The 23,506-nt window shown below is 53.3% G+C and overlaps 1 protein-coding gene across 5 annotated transcripts in view; it reads left to right on the top strand.

Moving 5' to 3' along the window:
• ARHGEF10L (Rho guanine nucleotide exchange factor 10 like) overlaps window positions 1–23,506 on the top strand; it is a 640,241-nt gene that overhangs the window by 601,542 nt on the left and 15,193 nt on the right. For all 5 annotated transcript variants that reach the window (XM_078643336.1, XM_078643335.1, XM_078643338.1 and 2 more), the window contains one exon: window positions 12,338–12,509. In XM_078643336.1, the coding sequence (XP_078499462.1) occupies window positions 12,338–12,509 (172 nt within the window). The remainder of the gene's footprint in view (window positions 1–12,337; window positions 12,510–23,506) is intronic.

Below are 23,506 nucleotides of genomic sequence, written 5' to 3'. Positions count from 1 at the left end.
GCCCGAGAGGCAGAAGCGTCCCCGGGCCCCTGGGGGCCCCTGGCGGCCGGGGCCCCAGGACGCCTTCCCCCTCTCAGCATGGCCGGACCTCACGGAGGTCTGTGCCTGATCAAACTCGGAGAAAAAGGACCATCAGAAAAGGGGCTGAGAGGCAGGAGCATCCCCGGGCCCCTGGGGGCCCCTGGCGGTCAGGCCCGGGATGCCTTCCCCCTCTCAGCATGGCCGGACCTCACGGAGGTCTGTGCCTGATCAAACTCGGAGAAAAAGGACCATAAGCAAAGGGGCTGAGAGGCAGGAGCATCCCCGGGCCCCTGGGGGCCCCTGGCGGTCGGGCCCCGGGATGCCTTCCCCCTCTCAGCATGGCCAGACCTTTAGAAGTCTGCCTGATCAAACTCGTAGAAAAACGACCATCGAACTCGGAGAAAAACAACCATCTGCAAGGGGCCGAGAGGCAGAAGCGTCCCCGGGCCCCTGGGGGCCCCTGGCGGGCAGGCCCCGGGACGCCTTCCCCCTCTCAGCATGGCCAGACCTCACGGAGGTCTGTGCCTGATCAAACTCGGAGGTCTGTGCCTGATCAAACTCGGAGAAAAAGGACCATCAGCAAGGGGCTGAGAGGCAGGAGCATCCCCAGGCCCCTGGGGGCCCCTGGCGGTCGGGCCCTGGGATGCCTTCCCCCTCTCAGCATGGCCAGACCTTATGGAAGTCTGCCTGATCAAACTCGGAGAAAACCGACCATCGAACTCGGAGAAAAACAACCATCGGCAAGGGGCCGAGAGGCAGAAGCGTCCCCGGGCCCCTGGGGGCCCCTGGCGGGCGGGCCCAGGGACACCTTCCCCCTCTCAGCATGGCCGGACCTCACGGAGGTCTGTGCCTGATCAAACTCGGAGAAAAAGGACCATCAGCAAGGGGCTGAGAGGCAGGAGCATCCCCGGGCCCCTGGGGGCCCCTGGCGGGCGGGCCCCGGGACGCCTTCCCCCTCTCAGCATGGCCGGACCTCACGGAGGTCTGTGCCTGATCAAACTCGGAGGTCTGTGCCTGATCAAACTCGGAGAAAAAGGACCATCAGCAAGGGGCTGAGAGGCAGGAGCATCCCCGGGCCCCTGGGGGCCCCTGGCGGTCGGGCCCCGGGATGCCTTCCTCCTCTCAGCATGGCCAGACCTTATGGAAGTCTGCCTGATCAAACTCGGAGAAAAACGACCATCAAACTCGGAGAAAAACAACCATCGGCAAGGGGCCGAGAGGCAGAAGCGTCCCCGGGCCCCTGGGGGCCCCTGGCGGGCGGGCCCAGGGACACCTTCCCCCTCTCAGCATGGCCGGACCTCACCGAGGTCTGTGCCTGATCAAACTCGGAGAAAAAGGACCATCAGCAAGGGGCTGAGAGGCAGGAGCATCCCCGGGCCCCTGGGGGCCCCTGGCAGGCGGGCCCCGGGACGCCTTCCCCCTCTCAGCATGGCCGGACCTCACGGAGGTCTGTGCCTGATCAAACTCGGAGGTCTGTGCCTAATCAAACTCGGAGAAAAAGGACCATCAGCAAGGGGCTGAGAGGCAGGAGCATCCCCGGGCCCCTGGGGGCCCCTGGCGGTCGGGCCCCGGGATGCCTTCCCCCTCTCAGCATGGCCAGACCTTATGGAAGTCTGCCTGATCAAACTCGGAGAAAAACGACCATCAAACTCGGAGAAAAACAACCATCGGCAAGGGGCCGAGAGGCAGAAGCGTCCCCGGGCCCCTGGGGGCCCCTGGCGGTCGGGCCCCGGGATGCCTTCCCCCTCTCAGCATGGCCAGACCTTATGGAAGTCTGCCTGATCAAACTCGGAGAAAAACGACCATCGAACTCGGAGAAAAACAACCATCGGCAAGGGGCCGAGAGGCAGAAGCGCCCCCCGGGCCCCTGGGGGCCCCTGGCGGGCGGGCCCCGGGATGCCTTCCCCCTCTCAGCATGGCCGGACCTCATGGAGGTCTGTGCCTGATCAAACTCGGAGGTCTGTGCCTGATCAAACTCGGAGAAAAAGGACCATCAGCAAGGGGCTGAGAGGCAGGAGCGTCCCCGGGCCCCTGGGGGCCACTGGCAGGCGGACCCCGGGACACCATCCCCCTCAAACTCGGAGGAAAAGGACCATCGGCAAGGGGCTGAAAGGCAGGAGTGTCCCCAGGACCCTGGGGGCCCCAGCGGGCAGGCCCCAGGGCTGCCTTCCCCTGATTCAGAATCTCTGGAGGGCTGACTGACCCTCTCCCTAGTAATCCGGAGGAACATTACCCCCCTTTCTTTTAATCCGTGCACCCGAGGGGACATAGGGGACCCAAGGCACAAACAAGCCCGACCTCCTGGAGCCCTGGCTGGGATCCGGGAGGCGAATGGCACCTCATCGGGACTTCCAGGGAAGTTCGGTCATCTGGTCGCCCTATAGGAAAGCATAGCAGGCGACCAGATGGCCGAGGGGATCCGATGGCCGGGCACGAAAGAGGACACCCTGTGCCCCAACGAAGGAGTCAGCGTGCTCCGCGGCATGGCCGACCGGAGGCCCAGGGCCCCAGCTGGGCCCCAGCCATGGAGGCTCCCAGGGGCCCCGACAGGCCCTCCCACCCGGGCCCCCAGGCACTTTGACAAGCAGGGGAGGCCTGCCTGGGCACAACGGAACCCCGACCCGGGCCCGGGCCCTTGGCAGTGCAGCAGGCCGGGGGACAGGGCCCAGGGCCCGAGCACCCGACTCGGGGCCCGCCGTGGCCCTTGGATCCAGCCGGGGCTCCCAGGCCTGGAGGCGCAGGGGAAGCCTTCCCCGGGCCTGCCGGACACCGTCCCGGGCACCCTGCCGCGCGGCAGGACCCAGGACAGAGCCCCGGGTGGGGAGGCCACAGTCCCCGGGGCCCTCAAGGGCCCCGGACGGAGCTCCTGAACCCGGTCAAGCACGGGGAGGCTCCCCGGGCACCACGGAACCCCGTCCCGGGCTTTTGGCAGTGTGGCAGGCCGGGGGACAGGGCCAAGGGCCCTAGCACCCGACCAGGGGCCCGGCGCGGCCACTGGACCCAGCTGTGGCTCCCAGGGCCCGGGGCGCAGGGGAAGCCTTCCCCGGGCCCTCTGCACCCCGTCCCAGGCACCCGGGCCACGCTGCAGTCCCAGGGACGGACCCAGGTCTGGGGCGGCATCCTGGCCCGCCTATCTGCCGGCTGATGACCGCTAGCCCGACAAGGGTCCCAGAGGACCTTGTCCCTAGTAATCCGGAGGAAGGCTACTCCTCTTTCTGGGAACAAGTGCGCACCGCAAGGCTCGGGGGACCCTAGGCGCGAACGTGCCCGACCTCCTGGAGCCCTGGCTGGGATCTGGGAGGCGAAAGGCACCTCATCGGGACTTCCAGGGGAACCCGTCCATCTGGTCGCCCCATAGGAAAGCATTGGGCGAGACCAGATGGCCGAGGCGAGAGGGGCAACCAGATGACCGGGACCGAAATGACACCAGTCTGCCTGCCTACCTGCCCCGAGCCTCCGCGGGAGGGTTCCCGTCTGCCCTTCCAGGGCTGCAGGGCACCAGGGCTCCAGGGCTCCAGGGCTCCAGGGCTCCAGGGCTCCAGGGCTCCAGGGCTGCAGGGCACCAGGGCTCCAGGGCTGCAGGGCTCCAGGGCTGCAGGGCACCAGGACTTCAGGGCTCGGGAGCTGCGGGGCTCCGGGGTTGCAGGGTTGCTGGGCCCAGTACCCATGGAGCCCTTCCCGGGTACTTTCCCACGCCGCTGGCCGGAGGAGGGAGCCCTGGACGCCTGGGAGGTGTTGCCCGGGAACACAGCCCATCTGGTCCCCGGCAGGGATCCGCCAGCCCAAGAGGGGTCACAGAGTACCTTGTCCCTAGTAATCCGGAGGAAGGCTACCCCTCTTTCTGGGAACAAGTGCGCACCGCAAGGCTCGAGGGACCCTAGGCGCGAACGTGCCCGACCTCCTGGAGCCCTGGCTGGGATCTGGGAGGCGAATGGCACCTCATCGGGACTTCCAGGGAAGCCCGGCCATCTGGTTGCCCCGTAGGAAAGCATGGCGGACGACCAGATGGCCGAGGGCCGAGGGGAGAGGGGCAACCAGATGACCGGGACCGAAATGACACCAGTCTGCCTGCCTGCCCCGAGCCTCCGCGGGAGGGTTCCCGTCTGCCCTTCCAGGGCTGCAGGGCTCCAGGGCTCCAGGGCTCCAGGGCTCCAGGGCTCCAGGGCTCCAGGGCTCCAGGGCTCCAGGGCTGCAGGGCTGCAGGGCTCCAGGGCTGCAGGGCACCAGGACTTCAGGGCTCGGGAGCTGCGGGGCTCCGGGGTTGCAGGGTTGCTGGGCCCAGTACCCATGGAGCCCTTCCCGGGTACTTTCCCACGCCGCTGGCCGGAGGAGGGAGCCCTGGACGCCTGGGAGGTGTTGCCCGGGAACACAGCCCATCTGGTCCCCGGCAGGGATCCGCCAGCCCAAGAGGGGTCACAGAGTACCTTGTCCCTAGTAATCCGGAGGAAGGCTACCCCTCTTTCTGGGAACAAGTGCGCACCGCAAGGCTCGAGGGACCCTAGGCGCGAACGTGCCCGACCTCCTGGAGCCCTGGCTGGGATCTGGGAGGCGAATGGCACCTCATCGGGACTTCCAGGGAAGCCCGGCCATCTGGTTGCCCCGTAGGAAAGCATGGCGGACGACCAGATGGCCGAGGGGAGAGGGGGGACCAAAATGATGCCAATCTGCCTGCCCCGAGCCTCCGCGGGAGGGCTCCGGGGGCTGCAGGGCTCCAGGGCTCCAGGGCTCCAGGGCTCCAGGGCTCCAGGGAACCAGGGAACCGGGGCTCGGGGCTCGGGGGCTGCAGGACTCCAGGGCTCGGGGGCTGCAGGGCTCCGGGGTTGCAGGGCCCAGGACCCATGGAGCCCTTCCGGGGTACTTTCCCACGCCGCGGGCCGGAGGAGGGAGCCCCGGACGCCTGGGAGGTGTTGCCCGGGAACACAGCCCATCTGGTCCCTGGCAGTGCACCGCTATCCTGGGAGGGTGTCCGGGCATACCATTGTCCCTAGTAATCCGGAGGAAAATTACCCCCCTTTCTTGTAATCTGTGCACTAAAGGTGACAGAGGGGACCCAGGGCGCAAACGTGCCCTACCTCCTGGAGCCCTGCCTGGGATCCGGGAGGCAAATGGCACCTCATCGGGACTTCCAGGGAAGCCCGGCCATCTGGTCGCCCTATAGGAAAGCATTGGTCGCGACCAGATGGCCGAGGCGAGAGGGGCGACCAGATGGCCGGGACCGAAATGACGCCAATCTGCCGGCTCCGAGCCTCTGCGGGGGGCTCCAGCCTGCCCTTGCAGGGCTCCGGGCATGCGGGGCTCCGGGACTGCAGGGCTCCGGGGCTGCAGGGCTGCAGGGCTCTGGGGCTCCGGGGCTCCGGGGCTCCAGGGCTCGGGGACTGCAGGGCTCGGGCTGCAGGGCTCCGGGGCTCTGGGGCTCCGGGGCTCCAGGGCTCGGGGACTGCAGGGCTCGGGCTGCAGGGCTGCAGGGCTCCGTGGCTGCAGGGCTCCCGGGCTCCAACCAGGCCGGGGAGATCAGGGAGTCTGCCCAGGCACGAGGGACCCCTGTCCAGGGCACACGGACCCCCAGGATGCGCCCCCGTTTTCCACATTTTTTTTTTTTCACTACGCGTAGTGTGCGTAGTGGCACTACGCCCAGCCCTACTGCAGGGCTCGGGCTGCAGGGCTGCAGGGCTCCGTGGCTGCAGGGCTCCCGGGCTCCAACCAGGCCGGGGAGATCAGGGAGTCTGCACAGGCACGAGGGACCCCTGTCCAGGGCACACGGACCCCCAGGACGCGCCCCCGTTTTCCACATTTTTTTTTTTTTTCACTACGCGTAGTGTGCGTAGTGGCACTACGCCCAGCCCTAGTAAGAATACACCAAAACAGCAGTATATCAACACCCTGTTCTAAGTCGCGGCTGCAGCCAATATGCAGTGGCAGAGCGGCAGCAGCAGCGGCAGGGTGGGGAGGGTTGAATAAAAAAACAATGTACCTGATCCTGTGGTTGCCTCACGCTCCTGTGCTCCTCCGTTCTCCTGCTGCTCCCGGCAGTCCCTGGGACAGACTCATCATCCAGTCCAGATGTTGCTCTCATACTATTGGCCTGAGTGGGCGGCTTTGATGCTCCGCTCAGGCAGTCTCTGCCACTTCTCCACTCCCTGGTTTAAAGAAACCTGAGTGCGGATGTCTGTTTGGCCGGCCTAAAACAGCCAGCCAAACAGACATGCGCACTAAGAAATGCACATAGCACTCCATTCCTCCTCCCACCCATGGTCCGGCCCCATCCCTCCTTACACACGCTGCCTCAGCCAACAGCTGAAAAATAAAACAATAATGAAATATTGTTTTATTTTTCAGCTGCCCGCTCTGAACCACTGGGGTGACGCTACTCCCCCATTGTGGAGGAGCCGCCACTCCATGCTCTGATCACATGAACCAGGAGGTTCAATCAGCGCCATGCTCTGTGCACCCGAGGGAGCAGGTCTATGCCATGCTCTGTGCACCCGAGGGATCAGGTCCATGACATGCTCTGTGCACCCGAAGGAGCAGATCCATGCCATACTCTGTGCACCCGAGGGAGCAGGTCCATACCATGCTCTGTGCACCCGAGGGAGCAGGTCCATGCCATGCTCTGTGCACCCGAAGGAGCAGATCCATGCCATGCTCTGTGCACCCGAGGGAGCAGGTCCATGCCATGCTCTGTGCACCCGAGGGATCAGGTCCATGCCATGCTCTGTGCACCCGAGGGAGCAGGTCCATGCCATGCTCTGTGCACCCGAAGGAGCAGGTCCATGCCATGCTCTGTGCACCCGAGGGATCAGGTCCATGCCATGCTCTGTGCACCCGAGGGATCAGGTCCATGCCATGCTCTGTGCACCCGAGGGAGCAGGTCCATGCCATGCTCTGTGCACCCGAAGGAGCAGGTCCATGCCATGCTCTGTGCACCTGAAGGATCAGGTCCATGCCATGCTCTGTGCACCCGAGGGAGCAGGTCCATGCCATGCTCTGTGCACCCGAGGGATCAGGTCCATGCCATGCGCACCCGAGGGATCAGGTCCATGCCACGCTCTGTGCACCCGAGGGAGCAGGTCCATGCCATGCTCTGTGCACCCGAAGGAGCAGGTCCATGCCATGCCATGCTCTGTGCACCCGAGGGAGCAGGTCCATGCCATGCCATGCTCTGTGCACCCGAAGGAGCAGGTCCATGCCATGCTCTGTGCACCCAAAGGAGCAGATCCATGCCACGCTCTGTGCACCCGAGGGATCAGGTCCATGCCATGCTCTGTGCACCTGAAGGAGCAGGTCCATGCCATGCTCTGTGCACCCGAAGGAGCAGGTCCATGCCATGCTCTGTGCACCCGAAGGAGCAGGTCCATGCCATGCCATGCTCTGTGCACCCGAGGGAGCAGGTCCATGCCATGCTCTGTGTGCACCCGAAGGAGCAGGTCCATGCCATGCTCTGTGCACCCGAAGGAGCAGGTCCATGCCATGCTCTGTGCACCCGAGGGAGCAGGTCCATGCCATGCTATGTGCACCCGAAGGTGCAGGCCCATGCCATGCTCTGTGCACCCGAGGGAGCAGGTCCATGCCATGCTCTGTGCACCCGAGGGAGCAGGTCCATGCCATGCTCTGTGCACCCGAAGGAGCAGGTCCATGCCATGCTCTGTGCACCCGAAGGAGCAGGTCCATGCCATGCTCTGTGCACCCGAAGGAGCAGGTCCATGCCATGCCATGCTCTGTGCACCCGAGGTAGCAGGTCCATGCCATGCTCTGTGTGCACCCGAAGGAGCAGGTCCATGCCATGCTCTGTGCACCCGAAGGAGCAGGTCCATGCCATGCCACGCTCTGTGCACCCGAGGGAGCAGGTCCATGCCACGCCCTGTGCACCCGAGGGAGCAGGTCCATGCCATGCTCTGTGCACCCGAGGGAGCAGGACCATGCCACGCTCTGTGCACCCGAGGGATCAGGTCCATGCCATGCTCTGTGCACCTGAAAGAGCAGGTCCATGCCATGCTCTGTGCACCCGAAGGAGCAGGTCCATGCCATGCTCTGTGCACCCGAAGGAGCAGGTCCATGCCATGCTCTGTGCACCCGAGGGAGCAGGTCCATGCCATGCTCTGTGCACCCGAAGGAGCAGGTCCATGCCACGCTCTGTGCACCCGAGGGAGCAGGTCCATGCCACGCTCTGTGCACCCGAGGGAGCAGGTCCATGCCATGCCATGCTCTGTGCACCCGAGGGAGCAGGTCCATGCCATGCCATGCTCTGTGCACCCGAGGGATCAGGTCCATGCCATGCTCTGTGCACCCGAGGGATCAGGTCCATGCCATGCTCTGTGCACCCAAAGGAGCAGATCCATGCCACGCTCTGTGCTCCCGAGGGAGCAGGTCCATGCCATGCTCTGTGCACCCGAGGGAGCAGGTCCATGCCATGCTCTGTGCACCCGAGGGAGCAGGTCCATGCCATGCTCTGTGCACCCGAGGGATCAGGTCCATGCCACGCTCTGTGCACCCGAGGGAGCAGGTCCATGCCACGCTCTGTGCACCCGAGGGAGCAGGTCCATGCCATGCCATGCTCTGTGCACCCGAGGGAGCAGGTCCATGCCATGCCATGCTCTGTGCACCCGAGGGATCAGGTCCATGCCATGCTCTGTGCACCCGAGGGATCAGGTCCATGCCATGCTCTGTGCACCCAAAGGAGCAGATCCATGCCACGCTCTGTGCTCCCGAGGGAGCAGGTCCATGCCATGCTCTGTGCACCCGAGGGAGCAGGTCCATGCCATGCTCTGTGCACCCGAAGGAGCAGGTCCATGCCATGCTCTGTGCTCCCGAAGGAGCAGGTCCATGCCATGCTCTGTGCACCCGAGGGATCAGGTCCATGCCATGCTCTGTGTGCACCCGAAGGAGCAGGTCCATGCCATGCTCTGTGCACCCGAAGGAGCAGGTCCATGCCATGCTCTGTGCACCCGAAGGAGCAGGTCCATGCCATGCTCTGTGCACCCGAGGGAGCAGGACCATGCCATGCTCTGTGCACCCGAGGGAGCAGGTCCATGCCATGCTCTGTGCACCCGAAGGAGCAGGTCCATGCCATGCTCTGTGCACCCGAGGTAGCAGGCCCATGCCATGCTCTGTGCGCCCGAAGGAGCAGGTCCATGCCATGCTCTGTGCACCCGAGGGATCAGGTCCATGCCATGCTCTGTGCACCCGAAGGAGCAGGTCCATGCCATGCTCTGTGCACCCGAAGGAGCAGGTCCATGCCATGCTCTGTGCGATTGAAGCAGCCGGTGTGGTAATACAAACATGCTACCTTGAGTTTGGTATGAAAATGTTTAACGAAGAGCCGTGGGCGAAGGCTGAGCGCTGGCGAGCTCTGCTCTTTTTCCGCTGAATGCTGCACTGAATGCTTTTGTGCTGCCCTGTATTCTTGCTAATGTGTTAGGTGGTTTATATTCACTATGAGAGACAAATATTTCTATGCCATAATCAGGCCTTGAAAGTCGCAACCCTCCAACCCCCCCATACAATATTTTGAAAAGAAACCCCGGTTTGAATGTTGCCTCATTGCTGAAAGGATCATGTCTTCCTTTCTTCTCGAAGTGATGTTGCTTAGCATTCCCAACAGCCTCGACCCTAAACATGTACAAAGCAGGAAGCTAACGTGTTTTTTGTTTATGGGTTTTGTTAAGCACCGAGAAGAGCATGTCACGTGTGCAAGCGTTGGATCCTGCTGCTTGGAATGTGACGCTCTGGGCTACTTGATTGGCTCTGGTACATATGCTTATTGGAAGCAGGATATTCGGAGGAGAATGAAATGTGTCCTTCAATGCAAGAAGAACATCCCAACCAATAGGATTTCACTTCTATGACCAAGTGTTGGAGAGATGGTGCACTGTGGGGTGCCCCTTCTGCTCCCAGACCCTGAGTATCTTTCCAATCCCAGTCAGCACTACTAATTCCCATTGCCATAGAGTCCTTAACATGGGACCATCCTGAATCTTGACAACCCTCTGCTGCCAACTTGATCCCTAGAAACCAGCAGCCAGAGAGGAAATGGCGAACCCCAGTCATAAAACAGGACTGGGAACTCATCTTCTGGTAAGCGAGTGTATCAAGTCAGGGGATTTCTGAATATAGAGAAAAAGGTTTTAAAAAAATATTGCTGCGTTGTTGAATTGTACTGTTTTATATATTGCGCTTTCCATGCACTTTGGAAGCCCCAAGACGTTTTTCGGATGGTTGAGTAAGTAGCACTCGCATGCTCTACATGGTTGGTACTGTGTTGTTTTTAGAATAGTCTACGTGGGAAGAGTGGTGGTGTCATGCGCGAGATTTGGAGGTGTGCTCCATACTTGTTGCAGAGAATTGTTAGATGCTCTGAAACATGTGAGGCATATGGACTCATTTGCACATACCTACCCCCAATTACCTTAGCAAGATGGCGTTGGGGTATTTTGACGTAGGAATGGGGCTGGCTACATCCAGGTGTGGCAGTTGTGCCCCTAAACTATATCAATAGACCCCACAGTAGTGGAGAAGGCCCATCCCAAAGCAAAAAAGGCGCAAGCTGACACTATTCGAAAGCGGTGTTGCATTGGCTCTATGGTTTCAATCCAGAAACGACGAAGGCACAACCCAAAAATAATCAGGCACATTAAAGTTGTGGCTGGATGGGCCCAACCCAGGTGTGGTCATGGTTCATCCAAGAGGTCTCTGCACACAGAACAGTAGTGGGTCAGTGGGTCCACCCTGAGAGGAGGAGACAGTTCACATCTGGATACAACAAAGACAGTAGTTAAACTAGTGCATGGGGTAAATAGAAGTCTTTTGGAAGCTATTACCAAGTAAGAAGGTTATTAGGGTGCAGGAAGCTAGCAATAAGAGGCGAAGGAAGCAGAGCTCTGGCCCACTGTCATACTAGGCCACGACTGGTCCAAACAGGGATGTCATCACTGGAAGTGACCCTTTATCTAGACAGTGGGACTGGGCGCCCTGTAGGAGAGATTGTCTAAGGTTAGGGAAAGTCAGTCACCAGAAGGAGGAGACGGGCGGCAAGCAGAGTTCCAACACATGAGGTCATACATGGCCAATGACATACCCTCAACTATCGTGCACTCGCAGTTGGAGGGAGGTGGTACAGAGAAGGGCAGGAGCCGTGCTTAATTTTTTTTTAAGTGCCGGAGCACTCCTCAAGAGGCCACAGCGGTGTGCACCACACATTGCCAGTGTACTAACACAACTACTAGCCATCAAATGCAACAAGTATGAGAATTCAGACTGTTGAAGGCCGCCAAAGCTTTAAGCATGGGTGGCAAGTATTAGTTTTTTTTTTTTAAAAGGGTATTAGTTGTTTTTAATGTATTTTGAATTAGCAAGCAACTGTTTTTTTTTTGCTCATCTTTAAATTGCACAAACAGCGCAACCATGTGGCAGCTATCATAAGTGCAGGCACTTTAAATTAAGTGCCGGTAATTAAGTGCAGGTTACAAGCACCGGAAACCACCAGTTCAAATCAACCACTGGCAGGAAATAGATTGTGCCTGCAAAACACCTTAATGGAGGTAGACAGAAAGAAACCAACAGCCCCAAAGAACATTTTTTTTAAGTGCATTTGTTTCCGATTCCCATTCTAACCAGCATTCAGACACACAACATTCTTTCCTTTTTGGTGGTAGGTGGACAACTGGTTAGTCGCAGCATTAACAGTGCAAATAACTTAAATAGACCTGCACTAATGCATTTACCATCTACCTTTTCTACTGCGCCAGGTGCACCGCTGTGAGGATCGGGGTAGCAGTTTCGTGACTGAGTGGAGCCTCTTGCTTGGTGTAATAGGACCAGTTAAGAGTTGGTACCTAAAAGATAGTACCTAAGGAGAGATCTCCTAAGTAGCGCAGTATGGAGAGGCTCGACACATAGTGAATCATACAGGGCCATGAGATGCACCCAGGTCATGCACCCAGGTCATGCACCCAGGTCGGGAGGCGGGCAGCAGAGAATTCCTGTAGGTGGTGCTGAGGCTGGTCATTAATTACACTATGAAACTTGGAACCAACTACTCTTTAACCAATCCTGTAACTCAGTCAAATAAATATTTTTTTATCTGTGATGCTCTGCCATACTGGGTGCTCGAAAAGGGAAAGCAAACGGTCTTGAATGGTCCGTGTCAATAAATAGGCAACTATCCCATGTGGCATTCTTTAGTCTGCTAATTCCTGCCCCGCAGCACGAATGCAGCTGTTGACCGTTATTGTGCCTGTACTACCTAAGGATGAAATAGGGCTGCTGGAAGTGAGTCTGCTGTACTTTATGCCCCTTCTTTTCTCTCTTCTCTCCACTATAGGGATTCGAGGCTCATCAGGATCCGGAGGTGTGTGTCACACAGATGGTGAAAGCAGGCAGTGGCGTGTGGATGGCTTTTTCTGCAGGCTCCTCCATTCGCCTCTTCCACACTGAGACCCTGGAGCATCTACAGGAAATTAACATTGTGACGCGGACAACACTGCTCCTGCCAGGTGAGAGATAGTGGGCACACACACCCACACTCTGCTGCTAGTTTCATGTCAAGTCATACATTTGCTCAAGGTCCGAGGGGATACACAGTACTGGGCAGTATCCATGATTGGTACCCTCTTTTTTAGGGTCGAGCCTGCGAGAGCATGCGCCAGCGCATGCGTCTCACTTGTTTAGGGTCGAGTCTGCAAGAGCATGAGCTAGCACTTGCGTCTCGCTTGCTAGATACTGTTGTTAACAAAAAAGGCTTGAAGCCCACCTATTGCTTACCATTTGTTAGCTTGCCTGACACTCTCCTTTACAGCCTCACTATTCGTCAATGCAGGCCTAACATCATTTCGGTTCCTCTCTATTGAGCAGGGACCAAGCACTGATTGATTAATTTTAATCGGTGCCCGTCCGCTGTTCCCGACGTGATTAAGGCACTATTTTTTTCTTTTTAACGCTTAGTAGCATGTGAACAGAAGGCATGTGAGTGGCAACAACATGCCCAGCAGGACAAACAAAATTGCAATGATTTGATTTGCTATAGTTAACGTTCTTTTATTTTGCCATGTCTTCTTTTCTTACTTTGCGTTCATATTTTCTATTGTTTTTGCTTCTGGGTGCTGTTCTTAAAAGATGATGATTATTTCATTGCAAAGCGACATTGTTTTTTTCTTATGTGTACTTTTCTAAAATGATGCTTTAACACATAATCGTGCAATACATCCCAATCGGCCTCACCCCAATCCGCCCCACTCAAATCCATGCCTGTCTACCCCACTCAATCTAAACATATCCACTCCATTACAAACCACTCACACCAATCCACCACAATGAAATCTTTACAACCCACCGCACTCCAATTTGCCCCGATCCAATTAGCCCCAATCCAATCCACAACAATCTGCCCCACCCCAATCTTCAGCACTCCAATTTGCCCCACTCCAATCCAAACAACTCACCCTAATCCAATCCACTCCAAACCACCACAATCCAATCTTCCCAACCCACCCTACTCCAATCTACCCCACACCAATTTGCCCCACTCCATTTGAAAACAATATACCCCACTCCAGTCTTTCACACTCAAACCTGCCTCAATCCAAAACAATCTGACCCGCTCGAAAGCAAACTTCCCACTCCAATCCAAAACAGTCTATCTCACTCCAATCCCAAACAATCTGTCCCACTCCAATCTAAAACAGTCTTCCTCATTTCAATCTGTCCCTTTCCAATCCAAAACGGTCTACCTCACTCAAATCCAAAACAATCCACCCACTCCAACCTGCCCTACTCCAATCCAAAACAAGCTGCCCCACTCCAATCCAAAACAAGCTGCCCCACTCCAATCCAAAACAATCTGCCCACTCCAATCCAAAACAATCTGCCCACTCCAATCTAAAACAATCTGTCGTATTTCAGTCTGCCCCACTCCAATCCAATACAGTCTGCCCCACTCCAATCCAAAACAGTCTGCCCCACTCCAATCCAAAACAATCTGCCCCACTCAATCCAAAATAATTTGCCCTACTCCAATCTTGCCCACTCCAATCCAAAACAATCTGCCCAATTCTAATCTTTACTACTCAATACAAAACAATCTGCCCCACTCCAGTCCAAAACAATGTGCCCCACTTCAATCTGCCCCTCCTCAATCTGACCACTCTAATCTGCCCACTCAAATCTGCCCCACTCGAATCAAAACAATCTGCTCGACTCAATCTAAAACAGTCTGACCCACTTGAATCTGTCTCACTCCAGTCTAAAACAATCTCTCCAATCCAAAATAATCTGCCTCACTCCAATCCAAAACACTCTGCCCCACTCCAATCTAAAACAGTTTGCCCCACTCCAATCTTCCCCACTCCAATCCAAAACAATCTGCCCCACTCAATCAATCTGCCCCAATCAATCCAATCTACCCCTCTCCAGTCATTCCAACTCCAATCTACCCCACTCCAATCCAAAACAGTCTGCTCCACTCTAATTCGCCCCACTCCAATCTGCCGATCTCTAATACAAAACAGTCTGCCTCACTCCAATCCAAAACAATCTACCCACTCCAACCTGCCCTACTCCAATCCAAAGCAAGCTGCCCCACTCCAATCTAAAACAATCCGTCGTATTTCAGTCTGCCCCACTCCAATCCAAAACAGTCCACCGCACTCCAATCCAAAACAGTCTGCCCCACTCCAATCCAAAACAGTCTGCCCCACTCCAATCCAAAACAGTCTGCCCCACTCCAATCCAAAACAGTCTGCCCCACTCCAATCCAAAACAGTCTGCCCCACTCCAATCCAAAACAATCTGCCCCACTCCAATCCAAAACAATCTGCCCCACTCAATCCAAAACAATTTGCCCTACTCCAATCTTCCCCACTCCAATCCAAAACAATCTGCCCCATTCCAATCTTTACTACTCAATACAAAACAATCTGCCCCAAGTCTTGTGTCCGGGAAGGAAGATGGCGTCCGACTAACATCTCCGTGGTGGAGCTCCGCCGAGCACCCCCTGATGAATCTTGCTTAAAATAATAATACTGACATGAAACCGGTCGGAAAAGAAGAGTAAATGGCATGCGAGTAAATACGGGAAAAAATAACGGCATGCCTAGCGCTCAACTGGAGAAGCAGCAGTCCCTCTCGCTTACCTGTGCACGCTGGTTTGACGGCTGGCACTCCTCTTTGCTCTCGTGCACCGGAGACCTTCTTCACGCTCTACTATCCTGGATCCAAATCGACCTGAGCAAGCCCTCGGCAGAGCAACAGAGCGGCAGATCTGTCTCTGGAGGTGCCGCGAGGCACAGAGACAAACAGAAGCTGACGGGGAGGCGAGGCTTTGCCTACCCACAGGACAAACTGATCCACGGCAGCCGCACAAAGGGTAAACCGGCTAGAGCACAGGAAAGGAGGAGGACCGTGCAGATTGCCGTGCACATCTTCGAAGCAGAAGAAGACATGTCGGGTAAGGGAAATCGCGTTACCAAGCCAAAAAACAGTAACAATGCTTCCAGTTACGCGCAGCAGGGCTCGGCCTCAGCAATCACCCGACAGAAAAGGCAGGAGGCACCCAAATCGATAGTAAAAAAAGATGGCACACTAAAACCCCTAAACGAATCCGTTCCTGTGTGCAATTATAATACCAAAAGGGGTCCAGGTCCCACAGAAAAAGAAAATGAAAGAAAGAAAGACACTGATGTTTCTCAACCATTGATTACAGCCAGTTTTGGGGCTTTGGCAGATCCGTCAAAAACCAATGCAAATAGTAAGACACCAACCACGGAGGGTGCACTACCTGAGACTTTGGCTGCTTTGAACAAGCAGGATCTATTGCAGGAATTACCGCCCTCTCTTGATTCTGATAAAAACACCACTGGCCCCTTTCTCCCCGCCTTACCAGGTCACTCGCTGGGCGCCGAGGGAAGGGACTCTGATCAAGGGTTGTCAGCTAAAGGGCCACAGGAGGGTATATCTAATACCTCAGAAAATGTGGACCTGTACTACTCTCTCACAGATGAGTCGTTAATGTCAGATGTTAGTATCTCCTTGTCTAGTGAAGAGGAGGTAGGCAACTGGTATAACAGCTCCAACCCGGACTCACAGAAACACCACCCTTTGACTAAGAAACTACAGAAAAAGAAAGACAGAGATCGTCACAGGAATGAAAATTTCTCTTCAGATAAGGAAAGCCTCCCCGAACTAAAATGGGATTACAACGGAACGCCCCCACTTCTGTTCCGCTCCAACTCTGCAGATGCTTCTGGGGGAAACCAAACTATTATAAGTATAAATGAGGAGATAAAAGAACCACTGGGGGAGAAGCCAAAAGAGCCCAATCTGGCAGATGTCCTTCTTTCTATTAAAAACTTTCAAGCAGAGGCCAAAACTGACAGCCGCAGATCCCGCCTGGCTGCCAAAAAACTTCATGGGGCAGTCAGGAAAGTTGGCAAGACTTGCGCAGAGATCGCAGACAGGATGACGGCAGTCGAGGACAGAACGGAGCAGTTGGAGAAAGATGTCACTTCCCTTCAAACTAAAACTGAGCAGCATGAAGCAGCTGTCAAAGACATCATGTGGAAGCTAGAGGAGCAAGAAAATCGTCAGCGACGAAACAATCTTCGCTTCCTAGGAATACCCGAGGGGGTTGAGAAAGAGGACCCAAGGAAATTTATGATCACTTTCTTGCAAAGTGCTTTCCCTGAATTACAAGCTTGGGATTGGAACAGGGAAATACAAAGAGCCCATCGGTTCCCTCTGATGATCAAAAATCATAACAAAGCTCCTCAACAGCACCCTAGAGCTATGTTAGTATTCTTTGGGAACTTCTTACTTCGACAAGCTCTCTACGATTTTGCCAAACCAACTAGCAAAAGAACCTCGGATGGGATATCATTCTTCACCAGGCCAGACTTGGCACATGCCACAGTGGAGCGAACATGGCGTTTGAGACAGCTCTTTGACCCTTTCCAGAAGATGGGCGCAACGGTTTTTCTCCAAAACCCGTCAAGACTGAAAATTATATATAAAGGACAGACTCGCAGCTTTGTATCCGAGATACAGGCTAAACATTACTTATGAGATTTCGGGACAAAAATAATGGATACTCGAAATGATTATTGGTGCATTTTCTTTCTTTATTCTTCTACTTTTTCTCTTCTTCTTTTCCGAGCAATTTTTTATGTCTATCAAATCATGTCTAAAAGGATAATTGGTTGATTTGGGGGGGTCCCTGGCGGATTCAACGGGTCCTGAACGCCGGATGTCACAACCCTGGCTCGACCAGGGCCAGGTAACCTTCAATGGTGGTGGAGGGTGGGGGGGGACAGTGGGGGGGCGGGGAACGCAAGGGTAGGTCAGGCAGGTCATTTCAGCTCTCTTTAGGAAAAGGAAAACTCTAGTAACTCAATGGCTCTTTTTGTAGAAGGACATATAGAGACACATAGAGTAATAAGATGGGGATGTTAAAAATACTATCATTAAATATCTGCGGACTAAACGATGTGAAAAAGAGACAACTGGTAGCAGTCGGCTTACAGGCCATAGGTGCCAACATAGTCTGTCTTCAAAAGACTCATATTGAGGGCGCACAATCACATATGCTTAAATCACTGGGATACAATGTGATAGGGGCCACCACACAGGGTGCTCGGATAAGAGGGGTTGCAATTTTGGCTAAAGGTGCAGGGAACAACTTTACTAGAACTAAACTGGATAGACATGGTAGATGGGTGATCACAGAATACAAATCTGCTCCGTCTCAGCCAATGACCATCTGCTCCATTTATGGGAGCAACACTGATGACCCCTCGGTCATACATCAAGTTTCCAACGAACTTACACACTGGCCTCTACCACTCATAATCTGTGGGGACCTCAATGTTAATCTTACGCATGACTGGTCAACGGGGGATAACTGGCAGTATAGTGGACGGAAACCTAAAGTGTTTAGGGCTATCAAGCAGTTATGTCTCACACATGGACTTGTAGATGGATGGCAAACATCCAACCCCAACCCAAATGATACAGGTTATACATACTTTTCAAACCCGCACCATACACATGCAAGGCTAGACTACTTTTTAATCTCTAATTCATTAAGATCCACTTCAGAATTAAAAAAGTTACCCCGCGTTCTCTCGGACCATAACCCTTTGTTATACATGGTAGATTCAGCCCTATTACACCAGGTACAAAGAATATGGACATTCGAGAGATCTCTGTTACTTGATACTGAATACTGCAAACACATGAGAGGCTGGATCGCCAACTTTTTGGAGGATAACATTGGGAACACATCGGTAGACTATGTGTGGGATGCCCTGAAAGAGGAATTAGGGGAGAAACAATCCAATACTCACTAAGGGCTAATAAGCGGGCGAGAGAATCATTAAACATGCTACAAGAGACTCTCAGGGGGGCGGAGGAAAATCTTATAAACGTAACAAGAGGCTATTCTGCGGTAGAAGAAATAATTAATGTTCAGCATCAGGTAGCAATTGCAAAAGCTGCAATAACAAATGTTTACACCACCAAAGCGGTCCAAAGAGCTACTGCTCACCGCGAAAAAGTGTATGAAATTAACGAACTAGTTGGTCATCAGCTGGCCATTCGGATGAGACAACAGATGTCACAGAACGTTATACGGGAAATACAAGACCCAGTAGAAGGTAGGGTATCCAACCCTGAAAAGATTAGAGAGGCATTTTGGCTCTTTTACAGTGTATTATATACAGAAGGAGAAGCAGACCTAGGGAAGATCAACGAATTTCTGGCAATAGACACTTGCAACAAACTCGATACAGCAGATCAGGAAAATTTGGAGGTGGCTCCTAACATAGATGAAGTCATAAAAACAGTAAAAGATCTCCCCCGAGGGAAAGCAACTGGTTTAGATGCTATTCCTTTGGAATTTTATACAACATTTCTGGACCAACTTAAAAATATACTACTTGATCTATGTGTACATATATTTAGAGGGGGACAGCCCCCCAATTCTTGGTACAGGGCGAAAATTGTTATCTTCCCCAAAAAACACAAACCCCCGGATCTGATGGGTTCCTATCGCCCTATCACTTTAATAAACGTGGATTCAAAAATGTATTCTAAATTGATAGCAAACCGCATCTCACCAATTATCCATAAAGTCATTTCTGAATTCCACCATGGCTTTGTTCCCGGTAGGGAAACCACTAATCATACTCGGCGAGTAATTAGCCTATTTGACAGCACCGAGGTGGCAGGAGACCCTATTGCATTAGTACTTCTCGATGCCGAGAAGGCATTTGATATGGTCTCCTGGCCTTTTCTGTGGCATGCAATGTCCCGGGTGGGATTCAAACAGGGGTTCATACAGGCTGTTCAGAAACTATACATTAACCCCCGGGCCTCGGTCATTGTCAATGGTAGTCTCTCTAAAGAGCTGACATTCACAAGAGGAACCAGGCAGGGTTGTCCATGCTCCCCGTTGCTGTTAGCAATCTACATAGACCCCTTTATCCGACGATTGTAAAGCAACGGGGACATACCCCCCATATCAACACAAGGATTCCTAACAAAGACCCTTGCCTATGCCGATGATATTGCCATAGTGACCGCTGACCCAAGCATGGCCATGCCCATTATTGAAACAGAGGCAAAAACATTCGGGAAAATCGCAGGGTATGCATTGAATCAAGGAAAGACCCAAATTATCCTAAATAGCAAATGTGATTTGAGAGACCCCCGGGTAACAGATAAAGCCACATACCTAGGGGTCACTGTTACATCCAAATTAGAAAAACTAGTGGATCTAAACTTGAAACCCTTGATTAACACTATGCAAAAAGATCTCCGCCGTATTAATAACTTACACCTATCTTTGATTGGCCGGGTAAATGCGCTTAAAATGGTCTATTTTCCAAAGCTCCTGTATATGTTTAGAGCTATACATTTGGAAATCTCAGACCAGTGGTTTAAGGTAATGGAGCGTACCTTTTCAAGTTTGCTGTGGTCCTACACTCAGCCCTGTCGCGCTTATACATTTCTGACACTTCCAAAAGAAAGAGGAGGACTTGCCCTCCCGAACCTGAAAGCTTATTACTGGGCAACAGTTTTGCTATATAGTCAAGAGCTTTTTTATCTCGATGGGACTGAGACATTAACGGGTAACGATGGCCCATCTATTCATCAGTTAATCCTGGGCCAAAAAAGCTATGGAGATATCTCTTTGACAGTTACCATAAAAAAGCCAGATTAAAAACATTATTGGGGGCTTTTAAGGTGTGGAAAGCTGTGAGAAGGCTTTTGGGTATAGGGCGGGTATCTTTTTACTCCCCCCTCCAAAACAACCCCGTTTTACCTGAAAAATTTAGGGGATCGTGTATGAATAAATGGAAGGCTGCTGGAATCACCCACATAGGATGTCTCTTCACCACAGAAGGGTTATACTCTTTTGAGGATTTGCGAGAAAAGTATCACTTAGAATGGAGAGACTTTTTCAAGTACCTCCAAATTCGAAATTTTATATTACAACACACCAGGGGAGAGGTATCATATGCTCAGAGTGACATAGCTGATATATTAAGTAACTCCCGAAAAAAAGTCAAAATTGGGGGGATGTATTCTCTTTTATTGCTACATTCTCCGGATGATATGCAGAAAATTACGCTTAAATGGCAGAATAACCTTAATATTACTCCTGATGAATTTGAGTCTGTGTATGGCCTTTCACAATCCGTCCTTATGTCAACTAAACTACAGACTCAATTTTACAAAATGTGTTTTTTTATGTACTATACTCCGGACAGAATAGCCAAATGGGGGAGCGGGAGAGGTACATGCTGCTTTAGATGTAACCTGCCGAATGCTGATTGTATACATATATTTTCTGCTTGTGGTTGTTTAACCTCTCTGAAATCAAGTATTGAACGTTTTCTATCATTGGTTTTAAATACAGCGATTACCTTGCCTGATGAAAGTTGTGCTGGGTGCAACAAATCTTACTAATCCGACAATTGGGCGTGAACTAATTTTCATCGCAATGGCTGTACTAAGGATTTGCATAGCCTCAGCCTGGCTAGACCCCATTGCTTCGTCTTTTCAATAATGGTTTTCGAGGTTTCGAGAATGTACGTTTAGAAAATAAGGACAACGATCGATCTGATGTAATGCTGTTGACTTTTTTATGACACAATTGTGCTATACATTAAGATTGGACTTACGTGTTTATATAATTATTTATACCGCACACCCCGAATGGGTGTTTTTGTTGTTGTTGTTGTTTCCGAGTCTTTTTCTATAACTTTTTTTATATTGGCTCTTCTAGAATATTTTTGTCTTGCCTGACCTAAGAGGGGGGAGGGGGGTGTAAATCTTGTGCATGTTGTAAAACCAAATAAAGATATTAAAAAAAAAAACAATCTGCCCCCCTCCAGGCCAAAACAATCTGCCCTACTTCAATCTGCCCCTCTTCAATCTGCCAACTCCAATCTGCCCCACTCGAATCCAAAAGAAACTGCTCGACTCAATCTAAAACAGTCTGACCCACTTCAATCTGCCCCACTCCGATCTAAAACTATCTGCCCCACTTGAATCTGCCCCACTCAATCCAAAACAATCTCTCCAATCCAAAATAATCTGCCTCGCTCCAATCCAAAACACTCTGCCCCACTCCAATCTAAAACAGTTACCCCCTCTCCAATCTTCCCCACTCCAATCCAAAACAATCTGCCCTACTCAATCAATCCAAACAATCTACCCCTCTCCGGTCATTCCAACTCCAATCTACCCCACTCCAATCCAAAGCAGTCTGCTCGACTCTAATTCGCTCCACTTCAATCTGCCGCTCTCCAATCCAACACAATCTTCCTCACTTCAATCTTCCCCAATCTAATCTGCTCCACTCCAATCTGACCTACTCCAATTCAATCCACCTCACCCCAATCCACCCCTTCTATCTCAATTCAATCCACCCCACCCTACTCCAATTTAATTTACACCAATTAGATCCACCCCAATCCAGTCCAATCCACCTCACCCGAATCAAATCCACTCCACTCTCCAATACACCCCACTCCAATCCAAAACCATCTGCCCCACTCCAATCCAAAACAATCTGCCCCACTCCAATCTAATACAATCCGCCCCACTCCAATCCCACTCACCTCACATCACCCTAATCCACACCACCTAACCCCAATCCACTCCAGTCCAATAACCCCCACCCCAATCCAATCCACCCCAATCAAACTAGATCCAATCCAATCCACCCCTCCCAATCCAGTTCACCCCACCCTAGTCCACATCACTCCAATCCACCCCACTCACTCCAATCTACCCCACTCAATCTAATCCACCCCACGTAATCCAATCCATCTCACTCCAATCCACCCCACTGCAATCCAATCTACTCAACTCCAATCTACCCCACACCAATTCAATTCACCCCACTCAGATTCACCCCACTCCAATTCACCCCAGTCAATTCCAACCCACTCAATTCCACCCCACTCCAGTCGATCCCACTCCAGTCCACCCTGCTCCAATCCACCCCACTCTGCTGCAGTCCAATCCACCCCAGTTCAGTCCACCCCACTCAGTCCAATCCATCCAGCCCACCACACTCTAATCAACCCCACTTCAGTTCACCCCACTCCTCTCAATCCAATCCACCCCCTCCAGTGTAGTCAGAATCACCCCCTCCACTCCAGTGCACCCCACTCCAAACCACCCTACTTTAATCCAATCCACTCCATCCCAATCGAATCCACCCACCCCAAACCAATCTAGTCCACCCCACTCCAGTGCACCCCAATCCAATCCACCTCACTCCAATCCACCTCACCCCATTTCAATCAACCACTCCAATCTATCCCATCCAGTCCACCTGCTCCAATCCACCCTTTTTCACTCAATCCAACACACTCTACACAAATCAACCCCAATCTATTTCAATCCTTCCCACTACGTCAATCCACTCCAACCCACTCAACCCTATCCCACCCCACCCCACTCTGCGCCACTCCGCTCTGACTTTCCACTCTGACACTGCACTCTACGACACTCTGTCACTAAACCATTCAACTCTACTCCCCTCTACTCAACTCTGCAACACTCCAATCCCCCTACTCCACTCAAGGACACTCTACTCCAACAAATCCAGTCTACGACACTCTACTCCCCCCTCCCACCACTCCACTCCAGGACACTCCATGCCACTAACTTGTAGCCATACCGCACAGCAGGTACACTGGTGTACAACATAGTAAAAACACATTGCAAAAGCCAATAGCTCTTGTAAAGCTGAGACCTATTGGCTTTGCCAGTGCTTGTTCATCATTGTCTTAGGGCCCTGGAGTCTGCTGCTTGCAGTTGCTAAAGAAGGCTTCCTTGTTTTCGTAACACTTCAGCAGTAGCCGCGGTTGAGCAGTCATGATTTATGATAGGAGGTGGTTAAGGGTTCGTTCTTAGGCACAAAATAGAGAATGGTTTTCACAGATAATATCCAGTCTGATGTGTGACTTTTAAAACAATATTT

This window comes from Lissotriton helveticus, chromosome 5_1 (genome assembly GCF_964261635.1).
Source record: "Lissotriton helveticus chromosome 5_1, aLisHel1.1, whole genome shotgun sequence".
In the NCBI taxonomy this organism is placed as follows: domain Eukaryota; kingdom Metazoa; phylum Chordata; class Amphibia; order Caudata; family Salamandridae; genus Lissotriton; species Lissotriton helveticus.
Note: the sequence above shows the minus strand (reverse complement) of the source record. Positions and strands in the feature narration are given on the sequence as shown.